This window comes from Phasianus colchicus, chromosome 1, assembly GCF_987193195.1.
Source record: "Phasianus colchicus chromosome 1, bPhaCol1.hap1.1, whole genome shotgun sequence".
Lineage (NCBI taxonomy): Eukaryota > Metazoa > Chordata > Aves > Galliformes > Phasianidae > Phasianus > Phasianus colchicus.
In genome coordinates, this window is record NC_143436.1 from 200,227 (window position 1) to 227,821 (window position 27,595).

Consider the following 27,595-nt stretch of genomic DNA (forward strand, 5'->3'; position numbering starts at 1 on the left):
TGGAAACCCAAGTGCAAATCTAGAAAGAAGTGTTATAAGCTGTGCAAGGGTTGCAGTAACACCAGATATTCTAAATAAAGAAACCGTTCCAGCACGGCCAAACCGAACCGATGTGGCTGAAGAGGAGCGGCTCTGAAACGCGGCACGGCACCGACTGCGGGGATGGGGCAGCGCCAGACCTGCTGAGCTCCTGAGGCGTGGGGAAGGGAGCCAGAAACTTCCTGTGAAATGGACGACATAAATGGAGCTCAACAGCTGCACTGTGCACACTGCACCCCAGTGGGACTGTGCTGAGCTGCCCATTGCGGGAAAGGAACATTCGTTATCCACATCCCATCTGCGCAGTGCACGAGTGGATGGAGCAAAGCACGGAGCTCCAGCAGTTATCCAGAGCCTTTACAGTGGAATTTAACAGCAATCCAACATCAGCACAGAGCCCTCAGCCCGACCCTTGTGTGCCCCTGTGCCCACACACATCCCGCTCCCCGCTCCCTCCTCCCACCCACCCCTGCTGCCGTGCGCGGTCCGGGACACAGCGCTGCTCTGCGGGGCCGCAGCCGCCCGGCGCTGCCGAGCACCCCATGCTCGCGGCGCTCCCGACGGGCTGCTCTTATGCACGGGGCGGGGCGGATGTTGGAAACCGCCCCTTTCCGCAGACAATATAAGAACCGGCGCCGTTGTCAAAGGATTGCCTGTATGCGCGGAGAGGCGGAGTGTGTTCTGGGACTGACGCTGACCGAACTGTTTCCTACAGCGGGTGTTACCTCGGCTTCCGGTCTCCCAAAGCAGCAGCGTTTTCACCGTCGATCCCCGCGAGGTGTTCGCTAAGAAGAGCGCTCCGCCGGCACCGGCAATGAATAGAAACACAACCCATGGTGGCAAATCCATGCACTTTATTAACCAAGTAAAGGAATAAGTAGGAGGGGTTTGCCGTTCTGGATTTGAAGGACACCTTTTCTGCCTGGTTTTGCGAAAAAAAAAAAAAAAAAAAAAAAAAAAAAAGGTCTAGAATTATTTGCCTTTGAATAGGAAAACCCTAATACAGGGAGAAAAAAATAAGAAAACAAAAACCAGTTAATCTGGACAGTGTTACCCAGGGTTGTGAGAACAGCCCAGTGACTTTTGAGAACTGGTCAACTTGTGAGCCTGAGATTTGGGTTCCTCCATCTCACAGTGGAACTTCACTGCAGTGCGTGGATGCCACAGTAACAGAGGAGGACTGTGTGCGATGCACTGAGAGTTTGCTGAATGTCTTGATTCAAATGGCTGTCAAGTTTCTCAACAGAAAGCACAACTGATCGAAGAGAAGGAAGCAGTTTGCTGAACACCCAGAACACCGACGCAGAGCTCCCTCCAAGCCAGCAGTGTGCACTGCATGAGGCTGTCTGTGCCAGCTGCTCAGACCTACAGGAGGAACCGCTGGACGACGCTGAGGATTCCTGGATTCATCGACGGAAGCAGTTTTGTGAGACAAGGAAACTGTAAGGCAGGACGTGCAGCAACCGCTACTGACAGGGTAACTGAAGCACAGCCATCACCTGTGGGGATTCCGCTGAGAAGGCTGAAAGAACTGCCTTGACAAGAACCTGACATGTATGGACAGATGCTAAATATGCTTTTGGGGTGGCAGCCACTCATGGTACCGTCTGCAAAGAGCGAGGGCTGCTTACACACAAGGAAAACAAATTCAGCATGATGTAAATCTACCAAAGAACAGCATGGCTGTTACACATTGCGAAGGACAGCAGAAGAGTGACACTGTACGGGAAACTGGGATATGATGGTGGGTCAGGGGGCAGAACAGGCAGCTGAAGGAAAAGAAGTTGGTGAACTGGCTTTAATTCCAGACGGTAAACTTAAAATATCTGAACCTTAGTCAGAACCTATAAGGTATTGTAGAGAGGATAGGAATCTAATTAATGATTTAGAAGGGAAGAGAGCAAGCTGACAGGTGGGTGCATACCCAGATGGACACACTGCTGTGAATTTGGTTCTAAGGGAACATAATACAACATATGGGGGTACAGACACCAGAAAGCAACTGTACAATCCTAGTACCAGGAACAGGGTGCAAGTGGGGCTTGTTGGGAAAGGGAACCTTCCAGGGCAACAACTGCAAATTGATTTTTTTCAGAACTGCCAGGAAAAAGGAGGGTTTGGTACATGCTGGTTCTAACCAATACCCTTTCAGGGCGGCCAGAAGCATTCCCTTGCAGGACCAATGAAGCCACAGAAATAACCAAGGTATTGCTGCAGGAGATTATTCCAAGGTCTGGGGGTCCTGCAGCAATACCCTTCAACCAGGGAACTCACTTTATTGCAGAGGTTGTCCAGCAGGTCAGCAAGCATTGGGAACAAATTGGCAATGGCACAAACCACACAGACCACCAGCAAGTGGTCAGCTGGAAAAGGTGAACCATCTCATTGAATCACAGGCTGTAAAATGGCCAGGAAGCTGGGCTGTCCTGGCCACAGTTGTGCCCTTTGGCTCTCCTTAGGAGCAGAACAAAACCTAGAGCCAAAGAGGGGTTACCTCCTTTCAAAGTACTGTACAAAAGGCCTTATGGTGTACAAACGGGGATCTCGATCCAGTAGCGAGTGAAATACTAACTGAGCATGTGATGAGTCTGCAGGAACGGCTTTGGGAAATAGAGAAACTGGTTCTAGGAACTAGAGCCCACGGCCTTGACGGCTCAATGCATAATATTTTGTCAGGAGATTATATGTATTTAGCAGACCTCTTTCAGGTTCACCCTGGAACCAAGGTGGGTAGGTCTGTTCCAGGTGCTGCTAACGTCCCACACAACAGTAAGAATTAAGGAACAAGCACTGTGGATGCATCATAGTAGAGTGAAGAAGGTCCCTGGAACACAATGGGAACTGAAGTCAGCTGCACCCTTAAAATTGTGAATCCAAAGACAGTGATATGGGCACTTGTAATTGTTAGAAATGTTGATTTTTTAAGTGCAGCGGAAATGCTTATGTGTCTCTTGTGAAAACCATCATTGCAAAGTATACTACTATCAGTAATTGTTTGGTATGTGGGCAAGCTAAGGATTGAAACTTTTCACTTCTTGTTGTCCCTGATGATTTTAAGGTGAGAAATCAAATTGCTGCAGGGTTGGAGTCACTGTCCTGGTGGGTGGTGATCAACAAGAATGTAGATTGGATTAACAACATCTCTCATAATCAACGGAGATAAGCGAATAAAATCTGCTTTGATCAGAGATACCGTTCCGACAAAAATTATTGGGACATTTCCAACAGCACCAGCAGGGATTCCTTGCTCCCCATTCAGAAGTTGATTCGTCAGCTGGAGAGTCAGGCAGTGATCAGCAGAACTCGCTCACCTCTGAACAGCCCATAGGGCCGGTGCGTAAAGCCAGTGGAGAATGGAGGCTGACGGTGGACTGCCACGGCCTGAGTGAATCACAGAACCGCCCCGTTTGGAAAAGACCCCCAGGATAAGGAAGTCCAACCCCAACCCAACCATCCTACCCCAACTCTGACAACCCTCGGCTAAATCATGGCCCTGAGCACCACATCCAAACGCTTTTCAAACACATCCGGGGCTGGTGACTCAACCACCCCCCTGGGCAGCCCATCCCAGTGCTTGACAACCCTTTCTGGACTGAAGCGTTTCCCGAGATCCAACCCAAACTTACCCCGGCACAACCCGAGGCCGTTTCCCCTCGTCCTGTCAGCAGTGAGAAGAGAGCAGCCCCGCTCTGACTGCAATCACCTTTCAGGTCCTGGAAGGGAGCAACGACGTCTCCCCTCAGCCTCCTCTTCCCCACACCGAACAGCCCCAGTTCCTCCGGTCGCTCAAAGTCACGGCCGCACTGCAGCGCACTCACAGGGCGCCGTCCGTCCAGCGGTCCCGAACCGACAGACAAACCGCAAAGAGGAGAACAGACCGCAAAGGCAGCCTTCGTCGCGCAGCGCGCACGCAGGGCCACAAACGGCCCTCCGGGCGCCGCTCCCCCCCCTCTCCCCCTCTGCCTTTCACCGCCAACACTCCTCCCGGGGGAGGTGCACCGTGCCCGGAGGTACTGCCATACCGGGACGATGCGCGGAGCGGAGGGAGCAAGCTCCGGGTCCAACTCCCGCGCCCAAAAATCCGTTTAATATAAAGTCCTCTCATCGAGGACGTATCAGATATTAAACTGATAAGAACAGATACTACACTTGATCTTAGCCAAAAGGCCGAGAAGCGATGCCCAAGCCTCTCCCCGCGCCACACCCGCCCCCACGCGCGCCCCCGACATCTCGCGGACGCGCGCACGCCGCCCGCACCGACCCCTCCCCCGCCGCCCCAGCGCCGCTCCCCACCCCGCGCCGCCCCGCTCCGCTCCCGCTCCGCCCGATGGCGGCGCCGCCGTTGCCCGGTTCCTCGTGGCTTCACAACTACCAGCGGCCCCTGCCACGCAGATTTGCATAGCCCCGCCCCTCGTCCACCGCCTCCTTCCCACGGCGCCGCAGCTCCGCCCCGGCAGCGCCGAAGGAACGGCCCGCGGTCGGCACCCGCAGGAGCCGCTCTGTCAGCGCCGGGCGATCGGCTGAAGGCGTTGCGGACGCGCAGCGATGGGACGGGATGGATCCAACCGCACCAACGGCCCTGGCACGGTTGGCAGGGATCGTGGAACCGGAGAATGGTCGGCTTGGAAGCAAACAAAACCGTCGCCGGCTCCAAAGCCTTTACCGGTTTTGCACGTTGGAAATGCAGAGGTCGGCAAAAGAAGTTCTGGGCGATCCAAAGGGACTTCGGGACTCTGTGAAAACCGCGGACGGGATCGGGAGCACAAAAGTTTCTCCTCTGTGCTCTCGGGTGGTGGTTGGGACCCGCACGGAAGGAGGAGGGCGGACGAGCTGAAGGAACGGCTTTGTGAACGGTGCTGTGCTCAGGGCTTTGGGTGCTGCAGGTTGGGACGCAGCCTTGAGAAAGGGGGAATGTGACGGCATGGGATGGGAGCCACCGACTGGCAGGGCCGCAAAGATTGCAGGGAGCAGAGCTGGCTGGGCTGCTTAGCAGGGCTTTACGCTGGACGTGGTGGGGAAGGGGTTGCACCGGGTGACAGAGAAGAGCGTGGGAACGCTGTCAGCCGGGGAGGCGGGAGGGAAAACCCAGACTTGTCCTGCAGGCATTGGGGAGGGGTCCTCCGAGAGGGCAACGAGGCCAAAAGCCGAGCTGAAGTGCCTCTATGGCAATGCATGCAGCATGGGAAAGAAACAGGAGGAGCTGGAAACCGTGGTGCAACCGGGAAAAGTGCAACCTGATTGCTGTCATGGAGGGATTGGAATTCTCTGATTGAGGTCTGCAGGCTTTTCAGAAGGGACAGGCAGGGTAGGAGGGTGGCGGAGTTGCCCTCTGTGATAGGAATCGGATCGATTGCCAGGAGCTGAGTGTGAGGAACAGCCACGATCAGGTCAAGAGCTTGTGGGTAAAAATCAAGGACGGCTCCAGCATCTGCTGGTTGGGGTCTGCTGCAGCCCACCTGCTCAGGGGAGCCCATTGACGACGCCTTCTTGCTTCAGCTGCAGGAGCTGTCGCGCTTGCGGGCTCTTGTCCTGATGGGGATTTCAACCACCCGGATACCTGCGGGGAGAGCGGCACGGCGGGTGGCAGACAGTACAGGAGATTCCTGGAGTCTGTGGAGGACAACTTCCTGGTGCAGGTAACAGATGGACCGACCCGAGGTGAAGCCTTGCTGGCCTGGTGCTCGCCGGTGTGGAGGAGAGCATCAGAGAGGTTAAGACTGGAGGCAGCCTGGGCTGCAGTGACCGTGCCTTGGTGCAGTTTGCGATCTGGAGGAATGCAGGCCTGGCAACAAGCAGAGTCAGGACCCAGAACTTCAGGAGGGCGAACTTCTGTCTGCTCAAGGAACTGCTGGGTGTGATCTCCCGGGAAACTGTCCTTAAGGGCATGGGAACAGAACTGAGCTGGCGGCTCTTTAAGGACAGAGGAGCCACAAAGATGATCAGAGGGCTGCAGCACCTCCACTACAAAGACAGGCTGAGGGAGCTGGGCTTGTTCAGCATGGAGAAGAGAAGGCTGCGGGGTGAGCTCATTGCAGCCTTCCAGGATCTAAAGGGAGTCTACAAACAGGAGGGGAGTCAGCTCTTGGAAAGGGGAGATAACAGCAGGACAAGGGGAAATGGTTGGAAGTTGGGGGAGGGCAGATTGACGTTGGATGTCAGGGGGAAGTTGTTTGCAGAGAGAGCGGTGAGGTGCTGGAACAGCTGCCCAGAGAGGCTGTGGATGCCCCGTCCATCCCTGGAGGTGTTCAAGGCCAGGTTGGATGGGGCCCTGGGCAGCCTGGGCTGCTGTGAAATGTGGAGGTTGGTGGCCCTGCCTGTGACTGCAGGTTTGGAGCTTTGTGATCCTTGAGGTCCCTTCCAACCCTGGGCCACTCTGTGATTCTGTGATTCTGTGACACCCTTCTGTGAGCACAAGAGCTCTCCATCCCCCTGCAGAAGAAAGTGAGCAGAGGAGGCAGCCGGCCGACATGGCTGAGCAAGGACCTGTAGCTGAATCTGAGGGAAAAGAGGGAAACGTGCAGGAAGTGGAAGCAGGGCTGTGTAGTCTGGGAGGAATACGGGGCTGCTGTCTGTGTGTGTACAGATAGGATTAGGAAAGAGATAGGATAGATTAGGTGCAGATGGAGCTGAACTTGGCGAGGGATGTGAAAGATAACAAGGGGTTCTACAGGTCCATAGGCAGGAAGAGACAGGCCAAGGAGAGTGTTCCCCCTCTGATGAAAGGTAACGGGGAGCTGCCTTCCTCAGACATGAACAAAGCTGAGGTGCTCAATGAGTGCTTTGCTTCGGCCTTCAGTTATGGTCAGGCTTCCCATGCCTGCTGGGACCCTGAAGCTCTAGGTGTGGGTGAGAGAAGCCGATTCCATCCAGAGGGACCTGCACAGGCTGGAGAAGCGGGCCCACGAGAACCTAATGAGGCTCAACAAGGCCAAGCGCAGGGTGCTGCATTGGGTCGGGGCAATGCCAGGTATGGACACAGACTGGGGGAAGATCTCCTGGAGAGCAGCCCTGCGGAGAAGGACTTGGGGGTCCCGGTGGACCAGAAGCTGGACACGAGTCAGCAGTGCGGAAGGCCAACCGTGTTCCGGGCTGCATTAAAAAAGGGGTGGCCAGCAGGGACGGCGAGGCTCCATCAGCGGCTCCGGCCGCCCCCGCGGTCCGAGCGGCGCACGCAGCACAGCGCCGCGCTCCGCGAACGGCGCCCCGCGGGACACAACGCAGCGCCGAGCGCACAACAGCGCCCCCTGCGGGACACGCAGGGCCTTTATTTCATGGTCTGCACTGCCACGGCCCTTTTCGGGCATCTTTCTGCTTTATTGGAGGGTCTCTGATAGCTTTCATCACTTGTGCTCCAGATGATCCTTCCCCAGGAATGCACGCTCAGTACACAGTGCAGTGCTTTATAGGCGTGGAGATGAGGCGGATGCAGTTGGCTGCAGGCACAAAGGCTGCAGCTCCCGTCTGTCCGTCCTCCATCTGAAATACCTCTGAGCCTTCAGCTAAAGGCAGGTCAGGCAGATCAAACACCCCGACGTTGGAGAACTGCCAGTATTTGGTGCTGCACAGACGAGACCCGAGTAATAGAGATCACGAGGAGGAGAAGGAAAAGAATTAGCAACGTACGTGCACGGATAGCAGCAATCTGTGTCTGGACAGTGCGAATACCGATGTAATATTTTCTCATACACTTTGCAAGAATATCCTGCAGCAGATTGCTCGAACCACAGAACAAACCATGAGGCGCCCGTCTGACCTCAGTCTCCTCTTTCATTTAACGCCGTCCCCCCTTCGTCCCACCGCTCTGTGCCCGCACACAAAGCCGCTTCTCCGGCTGCGCTTCAGCCCTTCAGGCACCGAATGCCGCCGCGCCGTCTCCCCGCAGCCGTCCCTTCTCCAGGCCGCACAGCCCGTCCCTCGGCCTTTACCCACACGCAGCTGCAGCCCCCCGCCATCCCCGTGCCCTCCTCCGGCCCCGCTCCCACAGCCCCGCGGCTCCCGAGGCCCGGACGGGGCTCCCGAGGGCGGAGAAATGGGGCCGCTTCCCTCCCGCCCCGCCGCTCTACTGCCGTAGCAGCCGGAGCCGCACAGCGCCCTCCGCTGGACGAGCGCACAACAGCGCCCCCTGCGGGACACGCAGGGCCACAGCCCTCCCAGCAACCCCCGATCCCGCTCTGCCTTTCACCGCCAACACTCCTCCCGGGGGAGGTGCACCGTGCCCGGAGGTACTGCCATACCGGGACGATGCGCGGAGCGGAGGGAGCAAGCTCCGGGTCCAACTCCCGCGCCCAAAAATCCGTTTAATATAAAGTCCTCTCATCGAGGACGTATCAGATATTAAACTGATAAGAACAGATACTACACTTGATCTTAGCCAAAAGGCCGAGAAGCGATACCCAAGCCTCTCCCCGCGCCACACCCGCCCCCACGCGCGCCCCCGACATCTCGCGGACGCGCGCACGCCGCCCGCACCGACCCCTCCCCCGCCGCCCCAGCGCCGCTCCCCACCCCGCGCCGCCCCGCTCCGCTCCCGCTCCGCCCGTTATCACGACTTCGTTAGGCTTTGGATGGTTGAACAGGCTCCTAGAGGCCCCTGCGCTTCTGATTAGCATAGACCCACCTCTACGCCCAAGCCCCGCCCACCACACGTTTTTCCGTTGCATTGGAGCAGTGCCCCGCAGGCCCCGCCCACTTCCCCCTCCATCCTCTCATCCACGAGCCGCTCCGCCAGCCCCGCCCACCGCCCGTCCCTCCCTGCCATTGGTGCGCTGCTCCACAGGCTCCGCCCCCCGCTCTCACCACGCCTCTTCCGCCTTGCCCCGCCCACCGCCCTTCTCTCGCTCCGTCTCTCCCGTTCGTGCGCTGCGGGGCCGGGCAATGAGGATGAGGACCGGCTTAAGGCAGGGAGTCCCTGAGCGCGATTTCATCTTCCTCGGCGTGTGAGCAGCGTTCTTATTGGAACTGAGTTACGGGACAGGAATGGACGTGGATGCCAACGCACCGCGTGTGCGTGGCTCAGCTGTTCCAGTGCAGAGCCTGAACTCTGAGAGCGTGCGCTTATTTGTCACATCGCCCGGTACTGTGGTGAGGAATGAAGGAATGCCACTTTCTGACACTGCATTGGGGTTACGGCGTTTTCTTCCTGGATTTCAGGTGACTGCAGCACTGCAGCACCGTCACAGCATTGCTCCAGCACCGTCACAGCACTGCAGCACCATCATGGCACTGTCACAGCACTGTCACAGCACTGCAGCACCATCATAGCCCTGTCACAGCACCATCACAGCACCATCAGAGCACCGCAGCACCGCGCTGTGCCCATCCCTGGCACCGACCCTCATTGGCAGCAGCAATGCTGCTACGACAGGAGTGTCCTCTCAGCCCCGCAGTGGGTATTCATTCCCTTCTGCCCATGGGTTCTATAGATGGGGCTGCAAAGCTGCCGAGCTCCGGACGCAGTGTGAGCGCTGCAGAGGTGTTGGTGGCACAGTGGTGGAGCGGGGTGGTGATGCCCTTTGTGTTGGTGACCGCTGGGATCTTTCTGTGCACATCAGAGATTTCTCCATGCTGCATTCTCACAGTGCTCACTGCGACTCTGGCATTGCCCTGAGTGCAGCACAGAGCAATGGATGTGGGCTGTGGGACGCAGTCGGGGTGCTGAGCTGTTGGCCTTTGGGCTGTAGGAAATCTCTGGGCAGTGCTGCACAGCCCCCGTTGTTCCAAGCCTGTCCTGCACGCACACTTCCCATGTTCATGCAGCAATGTGTTCTCCGATGCCCACAGATCTATGGCAGTTCCTTTCCGTTCTCATTTCCGTCCTTACATGCATGGAATTTTGTCTGTTTGTCCTTCCTGGCTCGCTCTCCCCAGCCCTGTTTACACGCTGTGCCGGCGGTTGTTGATCATGGCCACGATGTGAGACAGATCCAAACTCTTCATCATCACCTCCATGAACTCGTCGTCCTTCCTCGCTCCCTCCACAAATTCATCCAGGGAAAGTTCCCCTGTGGGGCACAGACAGAGCAGAGTGGGATGGCGGCTCTGGGGGGTTCTGCCTTTCCCTATGGGTGGATGCCAGGCTGGATGTGGCTCTGGTCTGGTGGCTGGTGACCCTGCACATAGCAGGGGGTTGAAACAAGATGATCATTGTGGTCCTTTTCAACCCAGGCCATTCTGTGATTCTATGTGATTCTATTACCTTTAGCAGCACTGCCAGCAAGCAGCGCCCACTCCTCCCTCTGCCATCAGCTACACCCAAAAAGAGACAAAGAAACCGTACAAAACGCACACAGACAAAATATGGCCAAGGACTGAGTACAGGGAATGAATCCCATTGTACCCATTATGTGTGGTGGAGGAGAAAAGCTTCTCTGCAAAGCACGTGGCTTCGTGTGAGAAGGAAATACAAAAGGCAAAGATGCACAGATGAAGCAGAAGAGGAGCCATAGGATCACAGAATGGTTTGGGTTGGAAGAGACCTTAGGGATTGTTTGCTTCCAACCCCCGCCAGGGGAGGGACACCTCCCAGTAGAGCGGGCTGCTCACAGCCCCATCCTGCCTGGGAGCACGGGCAGCTGTGTGGCAGTGGGGCAGCATCTCAGCGGGATGGCAGCAGGGCTGGGGTGGCAGCAGGGCTGGGGTGGCAGTGGGGTGTTTCTCACCGTCCCCGTTCACATCGATTTTGTTGAAGACGCGGTTGGTGAACTCCTCTGCGCTCGTCTCGTGGTCGCCACCATTGATGGCACGGATGGCCTGGAAGAGGAGAGCGGGATAGGAAAACACTGCGGGAATCCTCAGCCCTGACAGCTGGTCCTGAGGGGAATGAGGGTCTGGAGTGTGGAAGGAGCGGGTCGGAACAGAGCTGCCCTGCATTGGTTGGGTGGAATGGAAGCACTGCTGACATAGGGCAGAATTGGGATCCTGGGTGAAACTGCCCCGAGTTTGGTCACCTGTGTGTGGGGCAGAGGGGGGGTGGAAACCAACATCTGTGCTGCTTCTGTGCTGAGCATCGCTGCGTCCTGAGAGCTGCTGGGTAAATAGAGGTGTCCCTCTGCAGCACAGCGACCAGCCCAGCCAAGGCAGGTTGTCCTCAGATGGCTGTGGGGGAGGATGGGGCAAATGCAGAGCCAGGAGCTGACAGGGTAAAGTAAAACCTGGTGTAATACCTTGAACAGGGTAAGAAGGGGAGAACAAGGGAAAACGAGGGGAGAAGGGGGGAAATGTGGGAAAGTGAAAGAAAATGGAGAAAATAAACTGAAAGGAAGTGGAGGAAAAAACAAACAAACAAACAAAAGAAAGTGGAGAGGAAAAAAAATGAAAGAAAGCAGAGGAAAAAAAAAACCCACAAAAGAAAATGGAAAAACACAAAAGAAAACAAGGAAAAATAAGGGACATGAGTGAAAATGGGGAAAACCAAAAGAAAATGGGGAAGAAAAAGAAAAAAGAAAACAAGGAAAAATGGGGGAATATGGGGAAAAACAAGGAAAAAACAGGGGAAAGATGAGAAGATGGGGAGAGCATTTGAAAACTCGGGGAAAAAAATGGAAAACTGAGAAAAAAAAAAACCATTGGAAAACGGAGGGGAAAAAAAGAGGAGGTGGTTGGAAAATAAGGGAAAACAATGGAAAACTGGGAAAAGAATGGTGAACAGAGAAAATAAGGGGGGAAGGTGGAAAGTGGTGGAAAACAAGGAAAAAAAAGAGAGGAAATAATGGAAATGGATAAAAATAGGCAAAAACAAGGGAATGCAAAGGGAAACTAGGGAAAATCAAGTGAAATTCAGAGAAAACAGGGAAAGACCATGGGAAATGGGAAAAGAAGGGAAAAGAAAACTCTTGAATATGGGGCAAAAGAGGGGAAAAGAGGGGGAAAGAAGTGCCTCCACTGTGAAGCTCTGGGAATATCACCTGGTGGAACGGCCACATTTTCTGTACTTTAGCTTCTTTTGCTCTTTCAGTCTTTGTAGGAGCCGTTGCCTGACATTGTCTTGCCTGTAATGCTTATTTATTGTAATTAGCAAATTAGCCAATTTTAACTCCAAGAAGAGTATTAGTTGTATTGGTTCATCATCCTTTATTAGTTCAGCATCTTTTTAAGCTCAAACAAAAGAGACCAAATGGAGACCCTCTGATTGCTGCCATGATGCCATTGCTGTTGTCCTCCCCAGGACAGACCCCCATCCTCAAAGCCAGTCAGCAGACCAGGCTCATGGTGTGGACATCGAGGGGCTGACCCTAAAAGAAGGGAACGATGGAGGACATTCCCTAAATCTGCTCCTCCTCTTTGCAGCTCCTGAATGGAGGTTGTGTTCTCAGCCTCTGCTCCCAGGGAATGGGGGTGGGATGGCAGGGGATGGGCTCAGGGTGCGATGGGGAGGATCGGGTTGGAGGCTGGGAACAATCTGTGCTGCAAAGAGTGGTCAGCACTGCACAGCTGCCCAGGGCAGTGGGGAGTCCCCATCCCTGGGGCCGTTCCAGGACCACATGCTGGGGACTCACCTTGATGATGTTGAGCAGCTCGTGGCGGTCGATGCAGCCGTTCCCATCCACGTCGTACAGCTTGAAGTACCAGCGCAGCTTCTGCTCCATCTTCCCACGCAGCACCAGGCTGAGGGCTGCCACGTACTCCATGAAGTCGATGTACCCATCCTGGGGCAGAACAAAGCAGGGACCCGCTCAGTGCCTCTGTGCCGTGATGAGGATGTGCTCCTCAGCCATGGATCTGGAGCTCAGCACCACTCTGCGCTCCAGAGTTTTAAAGCCAGCTTAAATCTGGATTGGGAACCTCTGATCCACTCCTCTCACCATCACGCTCCCCGTATTTGGGTTTTGTGTCAGGATGATGTAATCTGAATTGGAACTTGGCCTCAAGATGTGGTTCATTGTAGCGCACAGAGCTCATGGAAGAGCTCTGAGCAGTGCTGCATCCCTGGGTGGGTGATCACTTCTGAACCTCTTAAGGAAGGACAGCAGGGAGGGGACAGCTTGCACAGGAACAAGAAGCACAGCTGTTAATTAACAGAGCTGCTTCTCAGCACTGTCATTACTGGGACACAGTGTCGGGAGGAGGAACATTTTGGGAGACAGCCAGGGGTCCTGGTGTGCTGGTAAGAGCTACGTGGGATTGATTGAATCCATGGAACACCTGGAAACTGCTTCCTCCAGAGTGTTACAAAGATCTGTATGGTATTTGAGTCTGGAATTTGAATCCAGAATTTGAGCCTTTACTGTTTAATACTATATGTATTCTTGAAGGACAATGAAAGGCTCAAGAAAGCTCCAGCTTTCAGCCTCACCTCCTCCTGCTGGCATCTCATGGTTCAAACGAGCTCAACAATTAACACAGTGCAGTGATATCTCAAGATTCGTAAGTGAACTTGAACGAGGCTGTTAGATAGAGGAGTTACTCCCTATGGCTGTCACCTGTGTCGTTGACACACACTGATTTGCCCCTTGTATTCTGCTGCCTTACACCAATGTCCCTTGGTGTTGTGACAAAAAGCCCCACACTGCCCAATGCTGCAGGGGTTGGTTTGCTGCTGGGAGTCGTTACTGATGGTCTGGATGAGGGGACTGAGGGCATCCTCAGTAAGCAGGGATGTAAGTGAGTAGGGGTTGGACTCTATCCACAAGGAATGGTGATGGGATGGGAGGGGATCACAGAATGACAGAATGGCCAGGGTTGGAAGGGACCTCAAGGATCATGAAGCTCCAATCCTCCACCGCAGGCAGGGCCACCAACCTCCACATTTCACAGCAGCCCAGGCTGCCCAGGACCCCATCCAACCTGGCCTTGAACACCTCCAGGGATGGACGGGGCATCCACAGCCTCTCTGGGCAGCTGTTCCAGCAAGAAACACCAACTATGATTTGTTCAGGGCAGGAGGGAGTGCCATTCATCACCTCCATAGGTCAGACCTTTATCCCAGGGAACAGCAATAGGACGGCAGGGGATGGGCTCAGGGTGCAGTGGGGAGGCTCAGGTTGGAGATTGGGGACAATCTGTGCTGCAAAGAGAGGTCAGCACTGCACAGCTGCCCAGGGCAGTGGGGAGTCCCCATCCCTGGGGGTGTTCAGTGACCACAGGGATGTGGCACTTGGGGACGTGGTCGGTGGGATGGGTTCAGGTTGGACTGGGGATCTCAGAGCTCTTTCCCAACCTGAATGATTCCACGATTCTGTGGTTCTAAAGGGCACATCCTTTCTGGCAGAGAACTCACCTTGTTCATGTCGAAGGTACGGAACATCTGCTCGATGTACTCGTTGGCCTGGGGGTCCAAGCCCCGCAGCCCGAAGAACTGCTTGAACTCGTGCTCTGTCAGCTGCCCGGAGGGACACTCCGTCATGAACTTCTTGTACCAATGGTGGATCTCCACCGCCTGCAGGTCGTCCACCGTGGAGCTGTTGTTGTTTCCCATGGCCAGTAATAGGAACCCTTCAGGAACGGTCCTCCCCGTCCCGCTGCTCTCACAGCAGTGCCCCTTTGCTCCGTTCAGTGTTAGTCCCAAAGTAAAAACCTCTGACCTTCCCCAAGCCCATTAGGAACGTTAATCTGCTTAGAGGCTGCTTTACAGACCCCAAAGTTTTAATGATACAAACATTCTGCTTAGAATGGAAAGAAGGTGTGAGATAATCCAGCAAAGCTTTGCTATTCTGGGAGCTGCATTGGGGTGAGGAGGTTAAGCAGATGCCTCAGAGCTGCACTGCTTTTGGACGCTGCCCTGTTTTTAAGCTTGGTATAATTAGACACAACACTGCAAGATGTGGGGTTTGGTGTGGGGTGAAGGTCTGCCCCTCTGTCTGGATTCATAGACTTGGAGGTTGTGGGTAATTTGGTGTATAGGACCAGGAATGACCCATCAGCATCAGGCCCTGTGGGAAAAGTCCTGTCTCCACACACTGCACAGAGGAGCAGATGAGGAACCAAACCCTGCTGTGACTCTGCTGGCCCCAGAAACAATACAGAGGGGCAGCCAACCTCTGCAGAACCCATCTCACAGAGCACAAAGTGGTGATGCCACTCTATTAATCATAGAATCACAGAACCATAGAATGGCCTGGGTTGCAAAGGACTACAGTGCTCACCTGGTTCCAACCCCCTGCTATGTGCAGGTCGCCAGTCAGCAGCCCAGGCTGCCCAGAGCCACATCCAGCCTGGCCTTGGATGCCTGCAGGGATGGGGCATCCACAGCCTCCTTGGGCAACCTGTTCCAGTGCCTCTGGCTGAAAAACTTCCTCCTCATATCCAACCTAAGCCTCCCCTGTCTCAGTTCTGGACATTTTAACTCCTCCTGCCTCACCTCTCCCAACCTCCTTTATACAATACAGCTTTATCTCAAAGTACCACACACACCAAATTGCTCAACGTGACCCCGGTGCTTGCAAAACCTTTGTGTTCCTAGGGGAGGTCATGGACAGAGTCCAACTCTGCCTCTGCTGCCCATGTTGCTGAGACACCAAATTTCAAGTTTTGTTCATATTCGGTCTAAGTGCATTTTAAAACACAGCAAAGCAAAGGGCTTATGAATCATTACTTAGCACTGGGAAGCGTCTGCTGTCTTGAGCACTCACAACAAGTGGAATTTGGAAAGAAACACTGAATGAAAAGCTGTTTTTGTGCAGAAAGACACCGTGATATACAGTAATTCCCATGAATCACATAATTGGCAGCTTGTAGGCAAAATAAAATAGGCATACTATTTTGTTAACAACGCGTAGGAATTAATTTTTACTTTGATAATAGATCAACACACTGCAGATGCCATGGCAGAATGTTTTACTAATAGACAAAAGAAACTTGCCTTGCTTTGCTACCAGTCAGATCTTTTTTCTTCGCTCTGTGCTGCCAATGAGAATCTGTGCAATCTCATCTTTTCAAGAGGCAGATGGATTTTTGCAGTAGCAGGACCAAATGAATGCAGTCTTTTGTAGGAGGAGACACGAGGGCTGCTTTTCCTAGTAGGACTGTCCCGTTACCTTAATTTTTCTTATAAATGATGTAAATTCATCTTGCACATCTTACAACAGTGTATGCTGATGAACAGGGAAATATATTTTGGCACCCTTGACCAGTTCATCAAACCTAGCTGTAGATTACTCTTCCAGATACCGAAGAATTTCCCTAACGTGTAGCCAGGTATGTGGTGATAAGTGGAAAGAGTTTTCTTCCCAATTCCAGGATAAATAACAAAAGAAAATCATCTCCTGCCCCAGCTTCTCCTGGGCCTGCCATAGGGGAGGTGACACCCATCTCCTGGAGCCAGCAGGACCAGTCAGCAGAGCTCCTGGCTGTGGGTCACTGCCCAGGCTGTGGGAAGTGCTGTGGGAGTGGGGATGGGCACTGGGGGACCGCACAGGACTGGCTGTCTTCAAAGGTCTCATCCAACTGAACTGTTCTATTCCTATTCTAGTCTAGTCTGGTGTATTCCCATTCCCATTCCATTCCATTCCATTCCCCTTCCATTCCATTCCTATTCTATTCTATCCCATCCCACCCCATCCCACCCCATCCCATCCCATCCCATCCCATCCCATCCCATCCCATCCCATCCCATCCCATCCCATCCCATCCCATCCCATCCCATCCCTATTCCATCCCATCCCATCCCATCCCATCCCATCCCATCCCATCCCATCCCATCCCATCCCATCCCATCCCACCCCCTTCCATCCCATCCCATGCCATCCCATGCCATGCCATCCCATCCCTATTCCATTCCATTCCATTCCATTCCATCCCATCCCATTCCTATTCTATTCTACCCATTCCGTCCCGTCCCGTCCTATTCCATTCCATTCCATTCCATTCCATTCCATTCCATCCCATCCCATCCCATCCCATCCCATTCCTATTCTATTCTACCCATTCCGTCCCGTCCCGTCCTATTCCATTCCATTCCATTCCATTCCATTCCATTCCATTCCATTCCATTCTTATTCTATCCCATCCCATCCCAATTTCTAACTCCCCCTTCAGATGAGGGGCTCTGCTTTCTGTGCACATCCTCGCATGGAGCTGTGTCTGTGTGTCAGCATGCAGTCCTGTGCTCACCTACAAATAGCAGTGTGGGGCAGCCACCAGACACATGGATTGATTTGGGAACCAGGTGTGTGTCTGTATGGAGCATGGGGCTGTATAGGGCTGTATGGGGCGCACAGGGCTGTAACAGTATGGGATATAGGGATGTATGGGAATGTGTGCAGTATGGGGCTGTATGGGATATGGGGCTGCATGGGATTGTATGGGGTATGGGATTTATGGGAGTATAGAGCTGCATGGGAACGCAGGGCTGTACGTAACCATAGTGTTGTATGGGATGCATGGAAATGTATGGTGGTACAGGGCTGTATGGGGGCTGTATGGGGGATATAGGGCCATATGGGGGGTATATGTGTCTGGGGCCAATGAGCTGTTTGGGGTACAGGGCTATATTGGAGCAAGGAGCTGTATGGAGTCATGGGGTTGTATAGGGACATGGGGCTGAATGGGGCCAAGGAGCTGTATGGGAGCATAGGGTTGTATGGGGGCCATAGGACACTATGGGGCCACGGGGCTGTATGTGGGCAGGGGGCTGTATGGAGCTGTATGGAGCTGTATGTGGGCAGGGGGCTGTTTGGGGCTATATGGGACTGTATGGGTGTGTATGGGGATGTATGTGGGCAGGGGGCTGTTTGGGGCTATATGGGACTGTATGGGTATGTATGGGGCTGTATGTGGGCAGGGGGCTGTTTGAGGCTATACAAAGCTCTATGGATATGTACGGGGCTGTAAGTGGGCAGGGGGCTGTATGGGGCTGTATGGAGCTGTGTGTCTCCATGTACTTATGGCACCACGTAACAGTTTGAGCAGAGCCAACTCCCATTCACATCATCCAGGGCGCATTAATGGAACGTAATGAGGATGAAAGTGAAATAAATTAGCCGTAGGCAGCTGGTAATTAGAGAAATTGCTCTCTCCCAGCTAATTAAAGCGAAACAAAGCCGGAAGCGGTCACGGGGAGGTCGGGAGCCGTTGGCGGGGGGCGTGGCCACGAAGGGGGCGTGGCTATGCCAACAAGGTGAGGCCCCGCCCCCCGCCTCGACTGACCATTCACCTCCTTGTTATGGGGCGGGGTTTCGAGGCTCGGCTCTGGATTGGCGGTTTACTGCCACGTGTCCGCAAACAGCTGTGGGCGGTCTCCTCAGCTCCGCAGCTGATTGGCTGTCCTGCCTCGGGGGGGCGGGGCTAGGGGCCGGAAGTGGCGGCGGCGCGTTCCGGTGCTGAGGTGGCTGCGGCGGGTCGGGTCGTGGCGGTGTGTTGTGCTGCGGTAGGTCGGTGCTTTGTGCCCGTTCTTTGGCGCTCCGCCACGGGATGCGTTCGGCCCGCTGTGTCGGGGGGGGAAGCGGGGCGCATTGCGAGGCGGCGGGGAGCGGCGGTTGGGCTCCGAGGCGCTGCTGCGGGCGGCGTCTGACGGAGATCGTGAGCTGCGCCCGGGGCTGCGGTGCGGCAGCGGCGCCTGTTTGCCTCCGGGAGAAGGAAAAAAAGAAAGAATTGAAGTTAATGTGTGTGTAACGTGTGTATGATGCAGGAGAAGGTAGTGCCGAGTCCTTCATCTGTAACTGAGTTACAGAAGTGGGGATGGGTGAGGTGGGGATGGGTGCCTTTGTCACTTGTGTGCAAGCAGTGCAAATCTGTCGTGAGGTCGTTGTGAGCCCTGAGGAGCTGTGGATCCCCACTGCAGTCATAGAGCCATAGAATGGCCTGGGTTGCAAAGGCCCACAGTGCTCATCTGGTTCCAACCCCCTGCTGTGTGCAGGTCGCCAACCAGCAGACCAGGCTGCCCAGAGCCACATCCAGCCTGGCCTTGAATGCCTGCAGGGATGGGGCATCCACAGCCTCCTTGTGCAACCTGTTCCAGTGCCTCACCACCCTCTGGCTGAAAAACTTCCTCCTCATATCCAACCTAAACCTCCCCTGTCTCAGCTTCAAACCATTCCTTCTTGATCCTTGTGAGCCCATAGGAGTGGTAGAACCCCTCTGCAATCACTGTGAGCCCAGAGGAGCTGTAGCTGCTAGCTACCAGCTGTGCTGTTTGCACACTGGGTGGGGCAGTGGGGTGTGCACTGAGCTGCATGCATCCTGTGTTTGCTGACTGCTGTTTATGAGGGAGTTGGTCAGTCCTGTGTCGTATGCTCAGCTTTAGGACAGTGTTTGGTATTATTTCCCACATTGCTTTCCTCAAGAACTGGCTTCTCATGGCTTGGGTGGAGGTTCTGTTCTCTGGGGGAAGAGGAGCTATGTCTCTGGGCCCAAAGGGGTGGGAGTGGGGTTAACCCACATTGGTGGCTGTTTGCCAGCAACACTCAACAGGGCTCAGGATTGGGGCAATTTTAATGACTTTATCAGTGATCTGCATGAGGTGGTCAAGTGCCTCCTCAGGAGGTTTGCAGATGGTACCAACTTAGGCAGGAACATTGATCTGCCTGAGGTTAGGAGTCACAGAATCGCAGAATCACTAAGGTTGGAAAAGACCTATAAGATCATCCAGTCCAACCATCCACCTATCACCAATGGTTCTGCTAAACCATATCCCTCAACGCAACATCCAAACGTTCCTTGAACACCTCCAGGGAAAGGGACTCCACCACCTCCCTGGGCAGAACCCTTAGAGTTGGAGGGGACCTTGAAAGGCCATCAAGTCCAATTCCCCTGCAATGCACAGGGACATTACAGCTCCATCAGGTTGCCCAGGGCCTGCTCCAGCCTGCCCATGACATTCTGGAAAGGATGATCAACCACATCTCTGGGCAACCCGTTCCAGTGCCTCATCACCCTGACTGTGAAAGACCTTTTCCTTATACTCAAGCTAAATCTACACTCTTTAAGCTTGAATTAATTTCCCCTTGTCCTGTCACTACAGACTCTGTTCAAGACTCTATTTCCTGTAGCTCCCCTTTGGGTACTGGAAGGAAAATCTGCAGATTGATCTGGATAGGATAGGTCGATGCTGTTCAGCAAGGCCAATTACAGTGTCCTATGCCTGGGTCATAGCAACCTCATGCAGCAGTGTTGGCCTGGGGAAAAGTGCCTGGAGGAGAAAGATCTGGGCGTGTTGGTTGGCAGCTGAATATGAGCCAGCATTGTGCCAGGTTGGCTAAGAAGGCCAGTGACATCCTGGCTCGTAGCAGCAGCAGTGCAGGCAGCAGAGCAGGAGGTGCCCATCCCTCTGCATGGCACTGCTGGGGCTGCAGCTCAGTGCTGTGTTCTGTCTGGGGCCTGTCTCTCTACAAGGAAGCGAGTTGGAGGATCACGCTCAAAAAATGAGGCTGGTGAAGGGACTGGAGAAGAAGACCTGTGAGCAATGGCTGAGGGAATCCAGGTGGTCCCATCTGGGGAAGTGGAAGCTGAGGGGAGAGCTCATCACTGTACGACTGCCTGACAGGATGCTGCAGTGAGGAGGGGCCATCACTGTTTTCAGGCCATGAGTAATGGGATGCAAGGAAATGGCCTCAAGTTGTGCCAGGAAGGGTTTAAATTGGATGTGAGAAATAGTGCCTCCATGGACAGGGTGGTGAGGTGCTGCGATGGGCTGTGCCAGGCAGCAGTGCTGTCATCACCCCTGCAGGCATTGAAGAGATGGTGGATGTGGCACTGAGGGATGTGGCTTAGTGGTGGGGTCTGATAGTGTCAGCTGGTGATTGGACTCAGTCTTAGAGGTCTTTTTCAACCTGAATGACTCCATGATGCTAACTAAGCAAATAGGAAGTGCAAGCACTGGGCTGTTTGTGTCCCAAGTCAGTGAGACCAATGTGTGTGCTGACCTGGCTTTGGGACAATAATTTTGCTATTCCTGTGTTCAGCCCCTGGGGTGGTGCAAAGATAAGGGAGCTGAGCTGCAGTGGTGCCCAGGGATGGGATGAGACACAAACTGGAATGCATGAAATCACCTCTGAGCACCATGAAGTGCTCATCTGCTGTGTGGTGACGGAGCCTCAGCACAACCCTGGGCAGCTGTGGAGTTCCCATACTTGGGGAGCTGTCTGGAATTGACCTGGAATGGAGGTTGTGCACATTTGTGGCACTGAGAAGCTGTGGCCATGTGTTGGGTGGGAAGAGCAGATTCATCCTCCTCAAACATTGCTCATGGTCACAGAGGCATTTTTACTTTCCATGTCTTTAAATGAGTCTTTTCTGTTGCCAGCTTGGTGACCAACTAATGGTGAAAGAAGAGATTTCCCTGTAAGCCTGTGTTGCTTTGGAGCTCCACAACGGGTGCAGGCCAGCTGGGATGCATGTGAGATACTGACACTGTGTTTGCTGGCTGTTACACCGGTACAGAACATGGGCACTCCTAGCTTTATTGCAGTGTCCTTCATCAGAAGTGTCATCTCTAGAACTGTTTGCAGGAGTCCAAGGCCTGCCTTCTTGCTTCAGCGCTTCCCAGACGTTCTGTTCTGCAGGCTGCAGAGACTGAGTTTGTTCTCTGGAAGCATTGGAAATCAGAGTGTGTGTTTGCAAGGAGAAGAGAAATCATATTTTCCAAACAAGGAAGACTTTTCACTTTCTATGCTTACCACAGATGAGTGACTGTGATAGACCCAGAGTGTGTTGTGTAGAAAGGAGAGAGGTTTTATCTCCTTACTGTCAAATAAATTGCTTTTCTTCTCTTCTGCCTCCCAGGACCCTTTGTTCCTGTGACCTGCCAGGACCCATGAGATAAACAAGAATGGTGTGAAGGAGCTGTGTGTGAGCAGCAGCACTGCCCTGCAAACCTGCCCCCTTCTGAACAAGCAGACCTATGAGCTTCTCAGTCCATGAAGGAGGTCAGTGTTCACGTGGCCTTTTTGCTTCCTGATAGAGAAACACACATTAGCACAGCTAGCTTAAACTCAGGAGGTTGGAAGCTGTGACTGCCACGCTGAAGTGATGCAGTGGTATTCTCATCCTTATTGGTGTTTCCATGCTTTAAGTGGCAATGTGAGAGGAGGGGTTTGTTTGCAGAGATAAAGGAGATTGAGAATGAGCATATAGCCAGCTTGAGAGGTCTCCTTCTGGCTAAACAGAGGCTTTAAAACTTGATGTAAGCTTGAGTTTGTATCTAATGTGATACTTGCGTGTTCTGTTGCAGTCAGGCTAGAGCAGGGGGAACTGTCAACAAACTAAAAACTCTTCCTGTCTCCTCCCTCCGAGCAGCGTGGGGGAATAGCAGTCATGTTCAGTTCGTAATGCTTCACCTCTGCACTCCTTCCTCCTCGCTCTGCTGTGAGGTCCCTCCTACGGGATGCCATCCTTCCCAAACCGATCCTGCACAGGCTTCCCACAGGAATGGATTGCTCCAGTGTGAGGCCCCTCAGGCTGCAGCTCCTGCCCAATGATGTTCTCCAGCATAGACTTACCTCCATGGGCTGCACTCAGGCCTGGGGCCAACTGCTGCAGGGCCTTTCTGTGGGCTGCAGCCTCCTTTTTTTCCATTTGCCTGCTCTGCAGTGGGCTCCTCTCCACAGGCTGCAGGGAGCTTCTATTCCATGCTGGAGCACTTCTTACCCTCCTCCTGCACCCACCTTGGTGTTCTCTGAATTTTCTCTCTCTGAGTGGTGCATCATTTCTTCCCCTATCTTCAGTCTGCTCTCCCAGAGGTGCACTCAGCATCCAGAGCTGTCTGTGCTATGAAGCAGCTCCTGCACTCCTCTGACAGAGGCCACCCCTGCAGCCCCTCTGCTGTCCAATCATTGTCACACAAATTTAATGCAATTCCTGAGGCTTTTCTGTTCTTTTGTGGTTTAACCCTGGCTAGCAGCTCAGCACCACACAGCTGCTTGTTCTCCCTCCCTATGTGGGATGGGGAAAAGGATTGGAAAGGTAAAAGTGCAAGAACTCAGTGAGCTGAGGTGAATCACTGTGTTCTCTTGGCAGAGCAGTTGCATTCTCCATAAGCCTGACCAGGTGGAGGGATGCCTTTTTTTTTCCCCAGCAGTTTTGGCTGTATCCTGACTCTTTGCTTTGTTTCAGGCTGAAGATGCTGAGCCGTTTGTCAGGTTTGGCAAATACTGTTCTACAAGAGCTGTCTGGTGATGGTGGAGATGCAGTTACTGAGTCTCAGTCCTCTGACACTGTAAGTACGCTGTAGTGCAAAGACTTCCAGACCTGACATAGAATTAGTTTTGGGAGTATAAACCATCTGGCTGCAGTGAGAACTATTTCCTCCTTCACTGCTGAGTGCTAAAGTGAATTACTGAGCCAACATTCCACTCTGCTTCTGAATTCCCAACATCTTAAGTCAGCGCTTATGGGGCAAACCAAAATCTACTTAAGTTTCTAAATCTTGAAGTGATGCTAAAAAAAAGTATTAGAATGAGAATGAAGAAAGATTTTCAAGTTTTAATGGTTCTGTGCAGCAGGAAGGGCAGCTCTGCACAGTTGGGTGCTATGAGAAGACTTTGATCTGCAGGCTGCACTTTAGCACCTAGGGCAGTACAGGGTATATGAGTGGTGGCATCTCCTGAGAGCCACTCACTTCAGCTTTCCTGTGTTCATTGAAGATGCATGCATTCTTTTTTGTTTGTTTTTTTTTTTTTGCCTCCAGGAATGGGGCATCCACATAATCTTTTTCCCAAGGATCTTTTCCCACTATTTCACATAATCATATATAATTCTGTAGGCTGCATGAAATGTTTGCAAGGAACAAGAAGGCAGTGTTTAGGAACAGGCCTGAAGATGACTTCTGGGTCTGTGCTGTGGTCTATTTGGACTTTCCTCCTCCAGAGCACTCATCTCACTGTTTCAGGTAGAGCCTTCAGAGCTGGGAGGAGGAGGCATGGAGGAGGCACCAGAGGACTTGTTGGAACGGTTAGCACAGACTGAAAAGCTGGTTGTCCAGCTGAAGGATTTGATCCGAGAGAAGGATGCCCTGCTCCAGCAAAAGGAAACTGTGCTCAAGGTATCATCTCTTTTACCAACGACCTAACAGCAGGTGTGAAATGCTGTGTCAGCTTTCTGTGCAGACCATTTTGTGTTTTCTTCTGCCACTGAGATACCTGTACTACTGAAGGCACCAGTTTCACAGGGTCTTGGGATTCCAAAGAGTGGGCTCCAACCAAAGAGATGTGGGATTGCTTCTGTGCCCTTTGCTTAGGTGTAGCTGCCTCTAAAGTGAAGGTGTGGCGTCTACATGCCATGCATATTTGGAGTTGTCATTGCTCTAATAAGTGGTAATATCTTTTATGTAAGTGGTTTTTTTCCCCTCCAGTTCAGAGCATTTGGGATCTACCAGGCTGTGCTGCAGCCTCCCAGCAGTCCAGTGGTTTGTGGCATTTAAACAAATTTATGTATTGCTTATCCTGAGGCATTGCAAGAGAGGAAGTGCTGAGGGACTGCATATTGTAGAGGAAGTCAAAATTAGCTTGTTCTGACTGCTAGGAGATGTCCCTTGAGTGGTCCATCCCCTGGAGAGAAACTGGCAGAACAGAAGCATGCAACTGTTTTGCTGTTTAAAGCGCTTCAGAGCAAGTTTGTTTCCTGAATGTTTTAATTAGCATTTGTAGTGAGAGGAGTTTGGGCAAAGAGGCAGACTGACAAAACTGCAGCTTTTATGAGTGGTGCTTTCAGGGTGGTGGACAGCACTGGGATTTTAAGCACAGCCCATTTGTGTTCTTCTCTTTCAGGAGGAACGCGAGGCTGCTGATGCAAAGCTGATGAAGCTGAAACTTCAGGCCAAAGCCAAGCTGGCATCTCTGAACAAACGCATCGAGGAGCTGACAGAGAAGGGCCCTCTGCTGCCTGCACAGGCCGTGCCAGAAGAGCAAGTGTGTGCTAAGGTTGGGAGAATGGGGTTGCTTAAAAGCTTCTGCAGATAGTCTGGGGTTGCCCTGTGTTGTAGGTCCTGTCTTTCTGTTGTCAACAGGACATTCATAGTCCCAGCAAGGATGTCTGCTGCAGGAAGCTGATCTGTCCAGCTTCTCTGTACTACAGACCTCCTTGGGGTGCACAGCTTGATCTCCTCAAGGGTATGGGTCAGTTTCATGTTGTGTATCTTCAGTACTCTCTTATGGGTAAGTTCTTGCAGAAATCAGATCTGTGTGTGAGCTGTAGGTTTCCACAGGTTGCCTGTTCTGATAGCACAGCAAAAGAAGGGGGAGATAGGCTGAAATACAAGACAGAAGGAGTAGTTAAAAGGCAGTAACTTACATGTAAAATGGTATTTGTAAGTCATGTATCTTCCTGTGCCTCTGCAATGTTTTGTGGTAAACAGGAACTGTTTGTGTGAACCTGGGTAAGAGGAGAGGCAAGAATGTCCCATACCAGGACGTTAAAGAAGCTGCTGACTGCTGGTTAGGAGCTATTACAGGCACTGCTGAATTTATGAGAACTTTGGTAATTGTTCTGCTGACCACATTATCTTTTTAGAAAAACTTTGTATGAGTTGGCAAGAGGAGTGAGATAGAAGCCCAAAGAGGTCACTGCACGTTGGGTGATCTTTACTAAACCAAAGAGGAAAAAGGTGGTTAGAAACACTGGGGAGAGAAAAAAAAAAAAAAAAAAATGAAGGATTATAGGGAAAGTGAAAAGGTGGATGTGAGTGATATTAAAATGTGAGCTCTTAGGTGAGGGGTGGCCACTAATTGAAAAACACCTGAAAGACAGTCCTGGAAAGTCATTGGTCAAAGGTTCATGGATTCACAAGAGGCAAGCTCTGTTTCACAAACTGCATCTTCTTTTAAGATGAGATTCCCACCCAGCTGACCAAGGGTTGGTGGCTGTTTTTTGGATTCCAGTATAACTTTGAGGCTGTTTCTCACAGTATCCTTCTGGACAAAGCATCCAGCATATGGTAGCCAAAACCACAGCGTAGTGGGTGAGCAATTGGCTGACAGATGGGGTTCCATCAGGCTGCAAGGGTTCTGCAGGGCTCTGTTTCAGGGCCACATCTCTTTGATGCTTTTGTCAATGACTTAAATGTCTTGAAGGAATGCTAAGTAAGTTTGTGACAGCACTGAGCCAAGCTTAGAAGAAACGTAATTTCCTCTTAGAGCTGTGCTGGGAAGGAGGGCACCAAGAGGGTGGCACAGCTGTTGAAATGAGAGGGCTTTACTGGCAAAGGAATGAAGTGAAAAAGAAAAAAAAATAAAGAGTTTTTTTAAGCAGTAAAAAATAAGCACATGGTTTGAAATCAAGTGCAGTAGTGTTTTGTTTTTTATTTTTTCAAAATTGGCAGTAATACCAACAGTTTTCTTTCTCATGTTTCTTTTTTTCCTGATTCTTTCTTGCAGTGTCGGGATAACCAAAATGCAAGAGAAGAGCAAAGGGACGAAGCTGAAGGTCTGGAAGAGCAGCTCAGGGAGCAGAAAGAGACTGTACGGGATCTGAAGGAACAGCTGACTTTAGCCGAGATGAATCTGAAAGATGCTGAAATCAAATATGCATCACAGGTATATCCATCACAGGAAAAAAAAAAGCTGTTTTTCTCTGATTGTGTTTCTCACCCCACCACTTACACTGATGTAATTCATGAGAGAGGCTTATTCCTGGTGACACACTGCTGCTGGTGGGGATGTGCCCATCCAGCAATCTTGGCAGAAACCAGACTACTTGGGTTCCAGGACCCAAGGTCCATCCTGAGAACACTGTTCCTGGCAGCTGTGTGTGTTCAGTGCATGCACCTATGTGTGCACAGACAGCCATGTAGTGCAGCACTTGTATGAGAGCACACAAAGTACATTTTTCTCTCTGTTAGCTCAGATGAAAGAATGGTGAGAATATGCACAGTAGCAGGTCGTGGATCCTCCCAGCAGCTGTGCTCAGGCACTCAGTCTGCCCAGTAACCAGCCCTCGAACCCCAGTGTCCCCAGTTCCTTGCATGTGGGTGTGCGAAACCATGGGGCCTATGGTCTTGTTCCACTTGTAGGCACAGACCTGCTGGTCTTGCACATGTGCACAGAGCTAACTGGGATTCCCCTGGTCCCTCCAACAACCAGCCCCCTGTGCTGCTCTCCTTGGAGAGGTGTGGATACACACAGTCACCCAAATACACAGCTGCACACCCTTCTCTCTGCTAACTGCTGTCTCCCCCTCAGAGATGTGAAAATACAGAGAAGCAGGTCTTGCTTTTAGAGCCCCCTGAGGTGCTGTGGTCCCTCTGGTATAGCTGGAGCTCCCTTGGCCATCCAACAGCCAAGTCTGCTTGTGATTTTGACCTTGGGTGCTATTCCCCATCTTCCCTTTTTGAGGCAGGGGATCTGCCCCTCTGCTCTGCACTGAGACCTCACCTGGAGTGTGGACCAGATGGGGAGTCCTCAGCACAAGAGAGACACAGACCTGTTAGAGTGTGTCCAGAGGAGAGCCACAGAAATGATCCAAGGGATGGAACACCTCTCCTATGAGGACAGGCTGAGAGCTAGGGCTGTGCAGCATGGAGAGAAGGCTGTGAGGGGACCTGAGGGTGGCCTGTCAGTATCTACAGGGGAGCTGCAGGAAGGAAGGGGACAGACAATTGAGCAGGGTCTGTGGTGCTAAAACAAGGGGAAATGGCTTCAAGCTCAAGGAGAGATTTAGGTGGGATATAAGGAAAAAGTCCTGCACAGTGAGG

General features: G+C 52.7%; 2 protein-coding genes, 2 non-coding genes and 1 pseudogene across 7 annotated transcripts in view; 1 reads left to right on the plus strand and 4 right to left on the minus strand.

Moving 5' to 3' along the window:
• Positions 1-4,016: 4,016 nt before the first annotated feature.
• LOC149919302 (uncharacterized) lies at positions 4,017-8,453 on the minus strand (annotated as a pseudogene).
• LOC149919303 (U2 spliceosomal RNA) lies at positions 4,028-4,218 on the minus strand. The gene has a single exon (XR_016463766.1). It is a non-coding gene; the product is annotated as a U2 spliceosomal RNA (small nuclear RNA).
• On the minus strand, positions 8,240-8,430 carry LOC149919304 (U2 spliceosomal RNA). Its single transcript, XR_016463767.1, has one exon. It is a non-coding gene; the product is annotated as a U2 spliceosomal RNA (small nuclear RNA).
• Positions 8,454-9,912: 1,459 nt separating the features above from the next.
• LOC116238655 (guanylyl cyclase-activating protein 1-like) lies at positions 9,913-14,452 on the minus strand. The gene is made up of 4 exons (XM_090124829.1): positions 14,255-14,452; positions 12,534-12,683; positions 10,698-10,788; positions 9,913-10,040 (listed from the first exon to the last, which is right to left on the minus strand). The coding sequence occupies exons 1-4, from the start codon at positions 14,450-14,452 to the stop codon at positions 9,913-9,915; spliced, it is 567 nt and encodes a 188-aa protein (XP_089980955.1).
• A 3,785-nt stretch (positions 14,453-18,237) lies between these two features.
• Positions 18,238-27,595, plus strand: part of GOLGB1 (golgin B1) — a 40,986-nt gene continuing 31,628 nt past the window's right edge. Inside the window, exons 1-6 of one of the 4 annotated variants that reach the window (XM_031608466.2) lie at positions 18,238-18,340; positions 21,694-21,836; positions 23,023-23,125; positions 23,798-23,950; positions 24,675-24,827; positions 26,280-26,438. In XM_031608466.2, coding sequence (XP_031464326.2) covers positions 23,030-23,125; positions 23,798-23,950; positions 24,675-24,827; positions 26,280-26,438 — 561 coding nt within the window. In that variant the 5' untranslated portion in view covers positions 18,238-18,340; positions 21,694-21,836; positions 23,023-23,029. Of the gene's footprint in view, positions 18,345-18,365; positions 21,308-21,693; positions 21,837-23,022; positions 23,126-23,797; positions 23,951-24,674; positions 24,828-26,279; positions 26,439-27,595 lie in introns of those variants that run through there. The other 3 variants (XM_031608468.2, XM_031608467.2, XM_090121247.1) reach the window with 3 other exon arrangements.